Source organism: Ambystoma mexicanum, chromosome 11 (genome assembly GCF_040938575.1).
Source record: "Ambystoma mexicanum isolate Mex_15411 chromosome 11, UKY_AmexF1_1, whole genome shotgun sequence".
Classification (NCBI taxonomy): Eukaryota; Metazoa; Chordata; class Amphibia; order Caudata; family Ambystomatidae; genus Ambystoma; species Ambystoma mexicanum.
The window spans coordinates 560,009,917-560,025,743 of record NC_090934.1 but is presented as its reverse complement, the minus strand read 5'-3'; the positions used below and the strand labels follow the sequence as shown (position 1 = coordinate 560,025,743).

The following is a 15,827-nucleotide window of genomic DNA, read 5'->3' as shown; positions in this document are numbered from 1 at the left end:
CAGGGCAACTTCATAGCACTTTAAGCGCGGCTTTATGCGGAGTGCAGCGCTGAGGAATGGTTAATAAGCCCCGCCAGTGCTCCTCTCTTGGGCGTTGGAGATAGAATGAAGCCCATCCTATGCCACATCCCTTTCACAGGACCCTTTCGCTTACCTGAGCGGGACTGGAACATAAGGACAACGAGTGAGGAACTCGGTGCGCATGGGCAGAGAGTTAAAGGCGCTATCGGCAGGTGGACATGCAGTGTGACGAGCTTGAATCCCATGGACAAGCAGTGTGATGAGCCTGAATCCCATGGACATGCAGTGTGATGAGCTCGAATCCCATGGACAGGCAATGTGATGATGCCGAATCCCATGGACAGGCAGTGTGATGATCCCGAATCCCATGGACATGCAGTGTGATGTTCCTGAATTCCACGGACAGGTAGTGTGATGATCCCAAATCTCATGGACATGCAGTGTGATGGGCTTGAATTCCCATGGGCAGGCAGTGTGATGGTCTTGAATTCCACGGACAGGTAGTGTGGTGAGCCTGAATCCCATGGACATGCAGTGTGATGACCATGAATCCCATGGACAGTCAATGTGATGATCCCGAATCCCATGGACAGGCAGTGTGATGTTCTTGAATTCCACGGACTGGTAGTGTGATGATCCCGAATCCCATGGACAGGTAGTGTGGTGAGCCTGAATCCCATGGACATGCAGTGTGATGGGCTTGAATTCCCATGGACAGGCAGTGTGATGGTCTTGAATTCCACGGACAGGTAGTGTGATGATCCCGAATCCCATGGACAGGTAGTGTGGTGAGCCTGAATCCCATGGACATGCAGTGTGATGGGCTTGAATTCCCATGGACAGGCAGTGTGATGGTCTTGAATTCCACGGACAGGTAGTGTGATGATCCCGAATCCCATGGACAGGTAGTGTGGTGAGCCTGAATCCCATGGACATGCAGTGTGATGGGCTTGAATTCCCATGGACAGGCAGTGTGATGGTCTTGAATTCCACAGACAGTCAATGTGATGATCCCGAATCCCATGGACAGACAGTGTGATGATCCCGGATCCCATGGACAGACAGTGTGACATGCTGCTACTTGAAGGCAGTGCAGCTGGCATAGTGCTACGGAATAGGCTTTTCGAGAATACCCCCCTCCCCACGCGTTCGGTACTCGGGTCTGTACTCTCTGTGCTTTCATAGTAGCCTGTTTAGGGCGGCTTAGGGAAATGGAATTACTGTCATCAAGTCTAGAGCCGTCGTACATTACTTGCTGCGGAAATACAAAATATGACAAGATTCTTTTTAATAGGCTGTGGTAGAGCATTGCGCGTGGAGTCACTTTGTTGATAGGTGCTGTCATCGATATCCATTTGGGCTCATTTCCTTTAGCCAGATGGAACATGCGCTCAGTTTTTGCTGTGCTACATTTTAAACGGTCACCATTCGGCTAGTTTTGAGCTTGTGACATACTCTTCATGAAGGAGAGGTCGAAGTGTCCCTGACATTCCGAGATCCAGCAGGATGTGTGTGTTGTTCTCAAACATGAAACACCTGGAGGAATGAAGTAGCCTTGCTAAAGGAAGCAAATACAGATTAAATAGCAAGGGCGACCAAGCAGAGCCCAGGGGTACACCACATGAGCTGCTGTAGGTCCCAGGTTCTAAACTTCCCAGGACAGTCAAAGGAGTGCGACCATGAAGAGAAGACGTGATCCAGTTCAATGCACCGGTTTCTAATTCTTAAACGCAACAGTCGACCAAGAAAACTGTTATGATCGACTGCGTGCAAGGCCGCTGATGGGTCGAGTAACATCAGTGCAGTTGCCTAACTTCTGTCTGTCAGTAGTCTAATGTCACCAGCTATAGAAGTAATCGCTTGTTCTAACGTGAGGGGCTTGAGTCACATGGACAGACAGTGTAGGAAGCATGGTCTAGCAAGAGACTGATGTCAGAGAGCACATGTAGTGATACTTCTGCAGGGACTTGCACTGCCGGAGTTCACTAGCACTGGTGCTGGAGGAAGCTCAGCCTTCTAGAGCTCACAGCTCGGACTGGGCCTGTAGCGCTGACAGGGTACTTCCAGAGGAGTTTCACAACGCTGGGGTTCCATAGCCTTGACGGGGCACTGCTAAAGGAAGTTCACCCTGCTGGAGTCTTATAACACTGATTTGCACTGCAACAAGGAGTCCAAACTACTTGAAATGAACACCACTGAAAGTGTGCTGTTGTTGTCTTATAGCACTGGCAATGTTTTCCTGGAGGAAGACCATACTGCTGAAGTCTATAGCACTGTCAGGCAACCGCTGGTGAGAGCTCACACTGGTGGGTTCAGGTAGCCATGACAGAGTACTGCTGGGGGAGCTCACAAAGCTGGAGTACTGTGGCACATTCAGGATACTGTTCTCACATGACTCTGCCGGGGGAATATTTAGGAGCCATGGCCTGGTATCTGCGCATGGCATGCTGTAGGAAGCCCACAGTGGTGTAGAGGATAAAGCACTGCTGGCGCAGGCTCCCCCGGATGCAGCCCTATAGCCCCGGCAGTGGAGAAAGCTCACACTGCTACAGTCCTGAAGCACTAACTGGGCTCGGTTCTGTTGACTTCCTGTAGCACTGACAGTTTCTTTTCTGAGGGAAGCTCACACTGCTGGGTTCTTCTAGCTTCCAAGCATTAATCTATTCTTGTTACTTTGTAACAGTTGTTGGAGAGTGACAGCAATTCATCCTAAAATGGCTCCCTTCAGCTCACCAAAGGAGTCAATTTAAGGGCTTAGTTGATGTTGGGGTGGTCAGGAAAGGTCCCCATGGTTATGAGGGTTTCATGTTCCAGCACTGTATGACTAACTGGGGTTGGCGCCGAGCTGGCAGCCATGTTGCAATTTCATAGGTATCAAAGTGTAGTTAATTATGGATGGGATATGCTACTTTAGTGGTCCTGTTGGTCTAGAAATTGGTACATATCAGCTTGTATGCACGCAGAAAGATAAAATGTTAAATCCACCAAATGTAAAAATATACATATACAATTATATAAATACATTGGGGAATTCATGCAGGAACACAGAAGCTGGGACCCCTTTTGCAAAATGTACTTTGACTTTTAAACTAACCTTTCAGAAGGCAGTTGAATGAGTAACTTCAACCTTCGCGGTCAGTCCAGCTGTAGAAAATAGCCCTCAGTTTTTATGGTCTGATAAGTCTTGTAGATAGTAGCTGAAATATCCTGCTGCCTAACAGCGTGACAGAAGGAGTTTTGTTATTTATTTTGGTCAGTAGTAAAACACAGGGTAAGCCAATGCCTAAAGCTATTCAGGAGTTTCAATTGTGTGATGAAGTGGGAGTTTTGTAGATTGGAAAGTTTCAATGGAACGGTGACCTGAGGAATGAGATTGCATCACAAACAAAAGAGAAATCATACACCCAGCCTCCTCATACCGCAGGTAATATTCATGCAAGCCATGTGCAAATCAAGATTTAGGATTTAAATGGCTTAGGCCAGTTATTGCGAGAAATTAATTATGGTTTCAATGCCAATGTTTAATCATGTGTTGATGTCATGACCTACCATGCATGAATCATAAGAAGAGGTGTGTTATGAATATGATCTGAAGATAATTATTAAGATAAAAGTGGCCAATCAAAACATAGGAATTGGGAAAAGATGGGATTTCTTTCAATAGGGTTTTGTCCAATCATTTTTAGGGGGTGGATTGTAATAAAGTATTTGGGAGTGTTTTAACTGTTGCAAAACTGTAGCAAAGATGTGAAGTGATGTGGTTTGTTGAGACTTGGGTTAGTTTGGTCCTGCAATACCATCTAACTGCTCCCCAGAGAATTGTACAATAAACTTTCTTTAAGTACAACTGTGTACTCACTTCTTAAGTGGTGGACCTGTTTGGGTTAAGGTGATTAAAGGCCCATCCGCACATTGGTTAGGACAAAATGGGTGATGTGGGGATGGTGGGTTAAAGAGGCACATAGTCTAGAATACATAGTTACATATAGTTCATTGATATTCTCCAGGGTGCTATTGATTATTGTATCGTTTAAAAAAAAATAGTAAAATAAAGTATCCTGCCACTTCTTTGAGGTGCATTTCCATCCGCGGGATATCAAAGCGAGGCACTAAAACAAGTGTAGTTATGTTAGTGTTTTGTGGCATGCTAAGCACACACCCATTCGAATGGAAGTGCTTCCCCCTCTCAACGTGATCACCTCTCTCTAGGTGGCAGGTCACAGCCGGATCTTGTGTTGTTCAAATAATATGCAAAGCATTCTCAAGATAGCAGCTGTAATGTTCATCTAGATGTCTTTTGAGTCAGTATCAGTGAAGTGAAACTGACTTCTTCAAAGTATTTGTTCAGATGCAAAGAAAAGGGTGTGGCAGTGTTGGAGGGAAGCGTTGCTCATTGCATAGACTGGCCGTTTCAGAATACCTCGGGAATAGCAGAGAACGTGGGCTGCAGGGTGCTCAGCAAGGGGTCAGTTATGCTTGAGAAGGTTTTAGTAAAAACAGATGGGCTGTGAGGAATATAGAAGGTGATGGGACAAAGTGGGTGATGGCATGGAATGAATTAGATGGGCAGTGAGAGGGTGAAATGTGTGCAGAGTGAGTAAGGGTGTTCCCTGCGTGTGAAGTGAGAGTTGGTGAGAGAACAAGGACACAGAGTAGGGAAAAGAAGCAAAGAATGACAGAAGAGGTGACCCAGTGAGTGGGATTGGCATGAAATGACTGTGTGGGATACAGAGTGGGGAAAATAGCACAGCACAAAGTGGGCAAGGTGCGCAATGAGTGTGTGAAGGGATGAGGATGTGTGAAGGGTCCACATAGTTGATTAGGTCAAATGGATGATGTGGAGATAATGGGTTAGAGAGACAGGTGGTGGGGAAAGGAGTCACTGAATTGGCTAGGGAGCATAAGGTGGACGAAAAGAACCCAAACATGCCTTGGGGGATCATTTCGAAGAGTCCCTCAATAGAAGTTTTGACTTGAACCCCGCCCACAACTATTTTAGGTTTTACCCCCCCCACACCCTCAAAGTTTGGGTGTTCTTGCACGCTGGTGGTACATCTTATTTTGTGTTAGGTTACAATGTTATGTATGTTATACGTTTTGGTGTTGTATGCTATTGGCATTATATGTGGCTGTGGTATGAGGTGGTTTATATTGGATGATTATGAGTGGCTAAGGGGACAGAATCGGGTGGTATGACATGATTTCTGTTATGGGACGGTTTATAGGATATATACGTATTGTATATCTATTTCTATTTCTATGTGTTTATAGAGCGCCAAAGTCCTCAGGCATCAATGCGCTACATAGAAGACAGACAACATGACAAAAACTAAATTACAAAACACATGAGCTGGATTCTATCTAAGCAAACTGCCTGGTCTTCAGGAGTTTCCTGAAGGTAGAGTGGTTTTCCTCTTTCCTAAGTGACTCAGGGAGCTCATTCCAAGCCTCTGCCACCCAGACCAGGAAGGAACGACCGTTCCCCAAAACTCTTTTGAACCGGTTAACCTTGAGGCTACAGGCCTCTTTTGAGCCCAAACTCCTACTTGCTTTGTAAATCTTCATTTTCTCCTTTAGATATCGAGGGACAATCCAAAAAAGGCATTTGTGTGACAGCATCAACATCTTAAAGAGAATTCTGGCTGCCACTGGGAGCCGATGAAGCTCTCTACAGGCAACAGTTACTGAGTCTCTGCGTGCAATATTACAGGCTATGCGTACTGCTTCATCTTGAAGCTTCTGCAATTCGTAAATGCATTCCTTGCTAGTTCCCCCTAACAGGGAGTTGCAATAGTCGAGTCTGTTTGAGATTTACGAAGAACGAATCTAGCTGGGAAGCAACGGAGTGCTCTACAAAGGGGGCACCACCAGGGGGTTAACAGTGGCAGCAGAGAAGCTGGGGTGGGTAGGAGAAGCGGAGAAGGGATGGGATGGATTATTGTGCATGGTATGGTCTGATATGGTTTGCGGCATGATATCGTATGGTGTGGTACGGTTTGTATGGTATGTTATGATATGTATGGAATGCATGGTAGGTGCTTTTCCGTGGCATGGCAAAGCATGTATGGTGTGTGTTTATTCAATGTTATGTATTTTACAATTACATGTAGCGTGTAATTGTATGGTGTGTGCTCTGCTGCTGTATGGTATAATATGAATGGTACTGTATGGTATGTGTTTTGTTTTGGTATGTTGTAGTACGGTGTGGTATGGTATAGTATGGGATGTCTTTTACTCTGGAGTGGTATGGGGGTATGGTGATGTATGTATGTATGTATGTATGTAGTGTGTTTTCCTATGGAAGGAGTTTTGCTAGTATGTGGTGTGGGATTGTATGTATGGTAAATGTGGGTTTTGCTCTAGTATGGCATGTATTGTATTGTATTGGTATGGTCTCCTGGGGTGTGGTGGGGTATGTGATTTGCTAAGCTACGTTGTGTTTTGCACAGGTATGACGTTTTGTCTGTGCGTGTGTATATTGTATGGTATAGTAGGCGATGTGTTGTATGTGTTATTGGATGGAATTGTTGGTGTATTGTAATCATGGCGTTTGTTTTGCTGTGGTGTGGTATAGTGTAGCACTTATGGAATGTGCTTTGATGTGGTATCATGCTGTATTGTATGTTATCTATGGTGCTGTGTGCTAAGTATGGTGTTCGTGTTGCTGTTGCATGGTTTTCAATTTGCTAGTATCTGTGTTGTGCAATGCATTCATGTGTGGAATAAGATCGTGTCAGAACAGCTTTAGAAGTGCTATGAACACGGTGTCACTGTTTCTTGGTTTCCCATTGCTCACTTGCTTTAAACTGGTCGGCTAGCTCAGTGGGTTAACACGCCTACCGCCGGGATTTAGTTGTAATCCGCCGCAGCCACACCGACGCGAAAGCCGTGGGCAAATTCACGTCTTTTCAGCCTTCTGAGGTTGGTAAATGAAGGACTATTCGTTTGGGAAACGATGACATTAGTTATGTGCCATTGGACAATTCGGAGCATGTGTCGCGCTGCATAAAAGGACAATAACATTGGTCAAGTTCGTTACTCGGCTCATTAAAGCTGTCTCGCGCCCTTTTCTAAGCACATGCAAAGTATACAAATGAAATATAAGTAGGTCGCTGGTAACATGCGCAGTAGTGAAGGACAATAGGGGACAGGCAGGAGGGGCGAGGGGGGGCTAGAGCTGGAATGACAGATGTAAACTGCCTGCAACACACTGTGACATCATTCTGGCAGCCATCCCATGGCTGACCTAAGAGCTGTCAAGTGCTCGTCGCCCGAGCCGCAGCACCTCGCTGGGTGGGCAATTAGGAAAGGCATGGCCGTTTCGGGCGAATGTTTTTTACGTTTTGTCCTCGTTTAAAATGCCTTGTCGGGGAGCAGCTGTACCGTGCCTCTCCTGCGTGTTTCCCTCAATTGAACTCCCACTTGCTGGGGCTGCGTTGTAGCTGTCAGGTGTAATGTGTTATGTGTAATACAAAGACAAGGGACGGGACAGGGCAAACGGCAGGCAGCACTGTCCGCGGGCAGGGGATATGCAGGGGGGCGGGGTTCATCCTATGAACAGCTGGCTAGGGACAGTGTATTCAGGGAGGAGGGTGATATACAAGCTGGCGCATGCACACACACACACACGCTCCGTTCACTGACATCAGACTGCACATCACACACACATGTATACAATAAGAAGCTGCGTTGATCCATCGCAGCCAGCCCAGATCGCCCTCGTGTCAGTTTCCTGTACAGTCACTGATGGTTTAGCCTTACATTGAATTTCCTGGCGGTATAGGGGATCTAGTCTGTTCCTTTCCCTGCCTGACTCAACAGCTATTGTATCTGTTTAGTCTCCAGCTTTGGATTGGCTCCCATTCTATGTTTACATGGAACGGGCGGGTGGAACCGGGAGGGGTGATGAATGAGTGGACGGGGTTAGACGTGTATGGATGGATAGACCAACTGCGTGGTCTACGCATACCAGGGGGATTCCTGCAGCAAAGTGTCACCTAGTTTCCAGCTCTGCCTTTGCTCCTAGACTGCAGTGACGAACCCATGCAGCTCCTCACCTGTGTCCACGCAGGGCGTGTGCCCACTTTACGAGATATTCACGGAGAATTAGGAAATCTCTACAAAAAAGCTGAAAGTGACCCCCCACATTTCCCCACAAAGCTAAGAATGACCCCAATCTCGCTGATAAAGGATGCGGGTGTTGAAAACGCGATTTCGGCCGGCAGAAGACAGTATGCATGTATGAATGAGTAACTATGATTAAAATCCCCGCTGACCCCGGAATAATCTGCCTTCGCTGCGCCTGCTTGGGGTGGCAGCCAGCGGCGCGCTCTTACAGAACATGTCACATCCACACTCACTCTGAGGGGTCCAGGCTCTTCCTCTCAATGGCCGATGACATTGGCAGGTCCCTCTGCTGGCTCCCCAGATGGGGTCCCCGCGGCTGGGGGGCACCCGCTCTGCCTGGCTCCGGGATGCTGCTGGCCCCGTGCTCCTTCTGAGGCTGTGACATGCAGGGAGTCGGATGTTGTGCTCCCCCGGCGTGCACAGGACTGTGGGGGTGGTCTCGGAGCTCCCCCTCCTCCTCTGTGATCCTTGGAGACGAGTCCAGCCCCGGTCCAGCCTCAGGTGCCCAGCTCTCCAGCGGGCAGTACACCGCGTATTGATGTCGCAGCCCTAGAGACCATCTGCGACCCACAAGTCTTAGATGCTCGGCCCCAGCGCAGGCAGAAGGGTCCGTGCTGGTGTCACCGCTCCTGGGACCGTTCAGCACAAGGCGTTGTGATGTGACTCTCCAGCCCCTGTGCCCGGCTCTGCAGAAGGCTCCGTGTCCTTGTCAGCGTTCCCTGGAACCCCCAGCCCCGGAGGATGCGCTTTACTCTGATCAAGCCAATGCCATAGTGTCGGGGCACCCTGTGAGCCTATTGCCTCAGCTGGCCTGCTCTATACAGCATGCACAAGGCTGGCCGCCGGGGTCCGAAGGCTCGCCCGTGACTGTCCACCCTCGGGTGCCCGGTTCTCTAGTAGGAACAGGAGACAGTGGCGGCGCCTGCTCTCCACGGGATCTTGCAAGCCTAGGTGCTCGGGTCGCCTCCTTGCCACTCAGATGCCTGCCCTGCAGCACGGCGCAAGGCTGTGCGGTGGTGTCAGTGTGGGAGCCGTTTCCAGCTTCAGGTGCCGCCCCTCCTTGCTGTCACACCCTTCTCCTCCCCCTGGTAGCACGGCCAGACTCTGCCCTGCGTCCACAGCCAGCCTAACCCAGGGCTTTCCCAGGGTCTCTGAAGCCGCCGTGCCCTTGGGGGTTTTATGGCACTCTCTTGGCAGGGTTCCTCCCCAGCACTGCCCCCCTCTCCTCTCCGCTTTCATTTCCTCTTTCCTGATCACGACTCGGCTACAATAGGAGGAAATCTCTCATTTAAAGAGACAGCTGCTTCTCGCGCACTGCGAGGAGTGCCGAGGAGACATCACGACCGCTGCACCCGAGGCGGCCAGACGGGCAGTAACTACGCCACAACTCTTTTGGGAAATCCCAAGAAGTATTCCCTAGATACACAGGGGACAAAGTACACGGCCACTTACATATAGCTAAAACACCTCAAGTGCACACACAATGGACGTGCCAATGTTAAGATTACTACAGTTTAAATATTTAAAACATATACAGCACATTCATCACACTACAAAGCAAAGCTTAACTCACATTGGCCCGGATTTACAGAGCGTTTTTCAACAGGTAAATCTGGCCTCTGATATCACAAGAGCTACTTGAACCATAATGGTGATTTAAGTTACGGCTATTTAAAGGGGTGTCTGGGGAAGGGGTGTCTGGTGGGGGTTGAGAGACCTTAGTATAGCTGTTGCCCCGCATGTCGACCCCTTTAATAAAAGCTTTAATCATTTAAAACCAGCATTGCCTCGGCTGTTTTATATGAGCTCGGCACAGTCACTGGCGAACAACTTAAATGGTTGAAAGAGCTAGAAGGGACACTGCGTAGGCGCAATTTCGGGCTGTCTCAATCTTAGCGCCGACAACCTCAGTGGGGGCACGGCCCACCTGCTGCACACACACATACCACTGCTTCCCCTTGCTTCCTACCCGCTATCCTCCTCCCGGTGAGCCCCCCGCCCCCACTTGCAGCCCAAATGAGAGGCAAGACCAGTTGACTGAGTGGAAGTAAAATTGCCTCAGCAAACTTTATTAACATACATAAAGTTAGGAGTTAACTGACAGGTGTTCTGCTGCAGCAATAGGTAAGGGAACCAGGGCTCACCTCGCTGCCAACTTTACTTACAATAACAGGAGACTGCCGCTATCGAAGAGTCTTGCTGATGGCGGCAAGACTCTATTGAGTCGGCCGGGGTATGTCTGATGAGAAATCAGAAGTCCTATCTTCGTTCTCCATGAGAGTATTGCATTCATCATGGGTGCATTCCATGATCTGATTGTCTGGGCGCCAGACGAGCCGCCTAATATCAGTACTGCTCGAAAAGCCTTGACAGATAGCGCTTCTGCCTGGGACAGAGCAAGCAATGCCGATTGCTTACATGGTAAGAACTCATTAAGCGAGTTTGCGGGACCGTCTTTCCCGTGCTTGGAACCTATGAGTTATATTCCCTACATCATTGATCAGAATTTGCGTCGATTTCTTATGTTGCTCCGTTTTAACTTGTTGCCATCTCGTATGGTTGTGGGAGCTAGCGAAGCAATACGACAGGAAGGAAGTGTAGAATTTGTGATAAGTCCCTTGAGACTATCAGATATGTTTAAAGCAATTGGTCAGGGTGAGCCCTGACAGAACCTCAGTTGAGGGAAAAAAGACCATCTATTCAGTCAATTTTGTCACACAGTCACATCATTGCTGTGTATTTAAACCAACGAATGTGAATAACATAACATACCATAAAGGTGTGGTAAATCCAACCCATTTCACACAAAACAATGCGAAAACAATAGGTACATCTTTCAATCCTCTAGTGACTGTTTACATACACAGCATTGAATTGCCAAGGGGTTACAGTGAGACAATAAACAGTGAAACATTAAATATGTTTTGCCTATTTGGCATACTGAAACAATAAAAAGTTGACACAATAGTGTTTCGGCCTATTGCATTTTAACAGCTTCAAGTGTAACAGCCTTCATCAGGACGTGAAATGTGGAATGAATTCCTCACAGCCTGTTGTACGTATCTGCAGAAAGTAAAACTGGATAAAAATAAGTGTTCTGTATCTGGGACATGTATAGAGCGCTCTACAAGTAGCTGACATCTTCTTACACAATATCCTGAGCTGCATACACTTTTCGGAGTTACATGTGTATGCCACTTGCAACATGTTGCAGAGTATCAATATTGGGCTGCCGTGATAAGCGCTCAATTGAAGGTTATTTTAAATTCAGTATTTTTGGTATGATAATGTGTTAGCAAGATTGTTGCAGGAAATGGTATCAACATTACGGATATACAGTATAACTGTGAATAATTATTCTTGAAATTAGTTTTCCTTTAATAACTTTTTTATTATGTTAATGTTAAAGGATATTTGTACCGCGCACTATCACCCATGGAGTGGTCCCCTGGTGCTCTGCCAGATCTATCATCAACGGCGGGATAGTTTAAGCGTGTTAGTTGGACAAAGTTTGGAAAAGAGCAAGGTAGCTGTGACGTACTGTTGACAGCTTTGGTTTGGTTAACACCGTTCGCCAAGCATATCAGTGTGTTATTCGAGTCTGAGTCCGTCGTGTGCTGTTGTTTGGGGGTCTGTGGGGTGTGGTTGTGTTTGTTGTTGCGGTGTGGTGAAGTGTGTGCGGGTTGCTGTGGCTTTAAGAGGTGTGGCTGTATTTGGTTAGAGTGTGAGAGGTGTGTGAGGAGGGGAGAGGTTTCAGTAGTTTTGGGGTTGGTTAGTATCCATGTTAGGAGAGATGCATATTCCCATTGCGTTTCCTTCGTGATTTCAAGAAGGTTGTTTCCTTTCAGTGGTTAGGTTTCAGCGTGATAAGGCTGTCTTATCTCTTTGTCATTATGCGATAATAGCTACCGTCGTGTTTCTGTGTTTGTATTGTGCTAGTCCTTTTATCTCAGTTTGTCTTTGCTGTAGCCTATGTTTGAATTGATTTACTTGCGAGCTACGCCCATGCACTACGTCCTTTCTGAGTGGGTTTCAATTTGGTTCCGAGGTGTTGAAGAGCCAGGTTTTTCGAAGTTTTCAAAATTTTAGGTGGTCTTTGGTGTTTCTTATTTCTCTCAGGAGGTTGTTCCAGGTTTTTGCAGATAGTTGGGAGAAGGAGGAGCCCCATAGTTTTTTCTTGATGTACGGTTTTGGTTCCAGGCGAATTTCATTGCTTGATCTCGTTGGTTTGTACATTATTTTCTTTTGTAGGAATTCTGCTCCCTGTCCGCTGATTGCCCTGTGTGTTATGCACATGGTTTTGAAAGTGATACGATGTTTGATTGGGAGCCAGTGCAGTATTTTTAGCGCTGGAGTGATGTGGTCTCTTCTGAATAGTTTGAGGAGGAGACTGGCTGCTGCATTTTGGATGTGTTGTAATTTCGTCAGGAGGTGTTCTGGCATCCAGAAGTAGAGGCTGTTTGCATAGTCGATTTTTGACATGATGAGAGCGACTATTGTCATTGTTTTGTTGTGTGAAGGAGGAAGAAGCATTTCTTAATTATTGCGTTTACGTGTGGTTCTAAGGTTAGGGCGTTATCCATTAGGACTCCCAGGTTTTATAAGAATTCTCTTTCTATTCATAGAATGTATATATGTTACTTGTATTTTATTGTGATATTGTATGTGTTAAGGTTTGTGTACAAGCCAAATACACTTTTAAAAATAAAAAAATAAGCATTTTCTGTATGGGTTTCCCACTCTGCGTCTGTGTTAGGGGGATGTTTCTGGTACTTAGTGTTCAAGTGATGGCCACACATTGACCCTTTCCTTGAAACAACCATCTTCCTACTAATCTATTCCCAAAGCCTTCACCTTTCCAACACACCCTATCCCCAACCAACACTATCTGTCCTTCAGTTAATTTACTTAAGCATTTCAGCGGTGGGGGCTGCTCTAGAGGCCATAACTCCCAATTTGAACCAATGCTTAACCACAGATCGGGAGTCAGTCCCACGGCAGAGATAAAATATTGCGAGGAATTTTTGGGTAGCTTTATTTCCCATACTTCATGGTGTGTCATTCATTCCCAGTTGCACCCGGCCCAATGTGTCATTCGGCTGGCAAGTGCCCATGGTCCTTCTATTGGCCCATGCATTGCGAAGGAGCCTTCTTTGTCCCCTCAATACCAGCTGCGTCTTTCCAGAAGTTCCTCCACTGCCACAAGCGCCCTAGTATGCCCGGAATCATTTTCATTCTTCAACAGTCTGAGCCAACTGTTATATAGCATATCTTCTTGAATCGATAACAATTGATCATTCAGATAATCTTACACCTCCTTGCATGCCATGAACCATTCCAGATTCCATGCAGCTTCTAGCATGCCATCCATCAGTTTTTCAGAGAGCCCCCTGAGTAAGCTGACTCAAGGTCTCTATGACATGAAGCTCACAGATTCATGCCTCGCTGCCTGTAAGCTCTGCCCTAGATAAGAGCCCAATGGCCTTGATCAGTCGATCTTATCGACCCTCTAAATGTGAACCCTTGTATATACCCTGCGTTGCAAGTGCAGTATTAGCCCCACTCTACATTTTGTCCAATACTTCCCTTTTCGGCTGTCCTTTCAACATTTCCTCTCGTTGCTGAGATAATCGGATACCGGCACCCTGAGTACAATTCTGATAATGGCTGGTCACCTGAAAAGGCAGACAAAGGAACAGTAAACAAAACCGTTGCTACTGTTGCATTCAATACCATGTATCTATAACCCGTCCTTTCAGTTCTATGGGATATAGACGCCTCAGACTCGCACAGCCACCAAGGCAGAGTTAAAAAAATATGTTTGGCACTTTATATGCAGGGGAGACCCCACAACGCCCCCACAATCCCCATGCAATAAATACTTATCCTAATCCACCCCCACATATATATGTGTAAAAAGTGAAAAACATTTTTTTAAATCAGCCTTTTTTGCCGCAGGATTTTTCGCTGTGACCATATCACTGGATATTGTCCTTTCTGGGTTTGATATTGCATTAACCCATAACCTTTGATTATATACTTGAGTGCATTTTATGAAATCCTCTATTTATACTTCTGCTGATTAATCATGCATGTGCAATTCTCTAATCAGCTTGAAGGAGAACCCTGAGCTTCTGTAGAATTCAAACACACCTTCACAGACATAGTACACTTACAGCCATCCACAATGGTTAATAAATAACACTACAACTGTACTTACTGTCCCATTTCTTTCCCTATAACAGCACTGAGATCTTACATTTCACAATATCCTGGCACCACCACCAGTGTATTGCCATGGGCAAGTTTACACCATCTGGAACCATGCTTGCATTACCACCAAGTTCTCTACACGTTGTCACAATAGTGGTCCTAGTCCACTGTTTATACCAATTTGAAATCATTTTATTTCTCCTCCTATCAAAGAGAACAGAGTTACAATGATACATCTAATCAGAAACATGTGACGGTTCAGGGTACAATATCGATAGTTTTTTACCTTAGCAGGTTAGAAACTGTACTAGTATCTCTATCTCTAATGTTAAGCTGGGGTTTCCTTTTGGGTTCTTCTATTGGCGAGTTCAAAACAACATTCTAATAGTCTTCATCACTCATCCTATTAGGTAGAGCCTCAAATGCAGATGGTATCATCTCCAATGGACATTCGGCTGGCCATGGTATAAATCCTAACCAAAGATTTATTCCACATTCCCATGATCCATTTAGATCGCAAGTTCCAGCTTGCCACTGTACTATCCACAATTTCTTATACCATGGCCAAGCCTTGTTATCTGCCAATCTCACAACATTAGTCAAGTTTTTCATTGCCAATATACTTTGTACAATAGAATCATGTTCTCCTAAAGCTACGTTAGAGTAAGCCAATGCAGAAAAAATGATCACGCAGACAATAGCAGCTACACTGCAGGCACTACCCTCGTTTGCAGTGGCTTACCTGCACCCACGTTGGGTGTCCCTGAACCTTCACAGATGAGTTACAAGTCAGTAGGATCAGGTAGGGCTCCTTCCACCTCAGGGCAAGAGCAGTCTTCCTCTGATGAACCTTTATCAGGACACTTTTGCTGGGTTGTAAGGAATCACCTGGAGCGTCTGTTGTTCTTGGCAGAGAAGCTTGGACCTGATTGTGAATGACACTAACAGAGGACATTAATGTCTTAACATATTCCAACAATCGATCAGCTGCAGTGGTGTCGCTAGGGGGGGCTGGGGGGGCCAGGGCCCCCCTGTGAAACCCTGTGCCCCACCATGTGTCCCCCCTACCTAAGACGAGCAGTGACCATGTTCTCCCCTCACTTTTGTCTGTGCCCCCCCCTACATTTGTCTTTGGCCCCCTCTGTGCCCCTCCTAAATTTGATTCCTGGCGACGCCACTGATCAGCTGATAATTGCAAATGATCTGGTACACATTTCACAGGTGGTGATACAGGTAATCTCATAGGTCTTCCATAGAGTATTTCACATGAACTCAAACCAGTTTTTTTTTCTGGAGGGTGTGCTGACCAGGCTAAACAGAACAAGTGGCAAGGCCTCTGGCCACTTCAACCCTGTTTCTTGGCATAGTTTGGCCAATTTGATTTTATTACACCATTCCATCTGCCAACTGCCCCAGCTGATTGAGCATGGTGAGGGCAATGCAAATTATGTTCGCAACAGTCACTG

At 46.5% G+C, this 15,827-nt stretch overlaps 1 protein-coding gene across 1 annotated transcript in view; it reads right to left on the bottom strand.

The window, feature by feature from the left end:
- The window catches only part of LMO2 (LIM domain only 2), a 67,963-nt gene extending 58,554 nt beyond the window's left edge, over nucleotides 1–9,409 (bottom strand). The window contains exon 1 of the mRNA XM_069623395.1: nucleotides 8,382–9,409. Coding sequence (XP_069479496.1) covers nucleotides 8,382–8,533 — 152 coding nt within the window. The 5' untranslated portion in view covers nucleotides 8,534–9,409. The remainder of the gene's footprint in view (nucleotides 1–8,381) is intronic.
- Nucleotides 9,410–15,827: the final 6,418 nt, after the last annotated feature.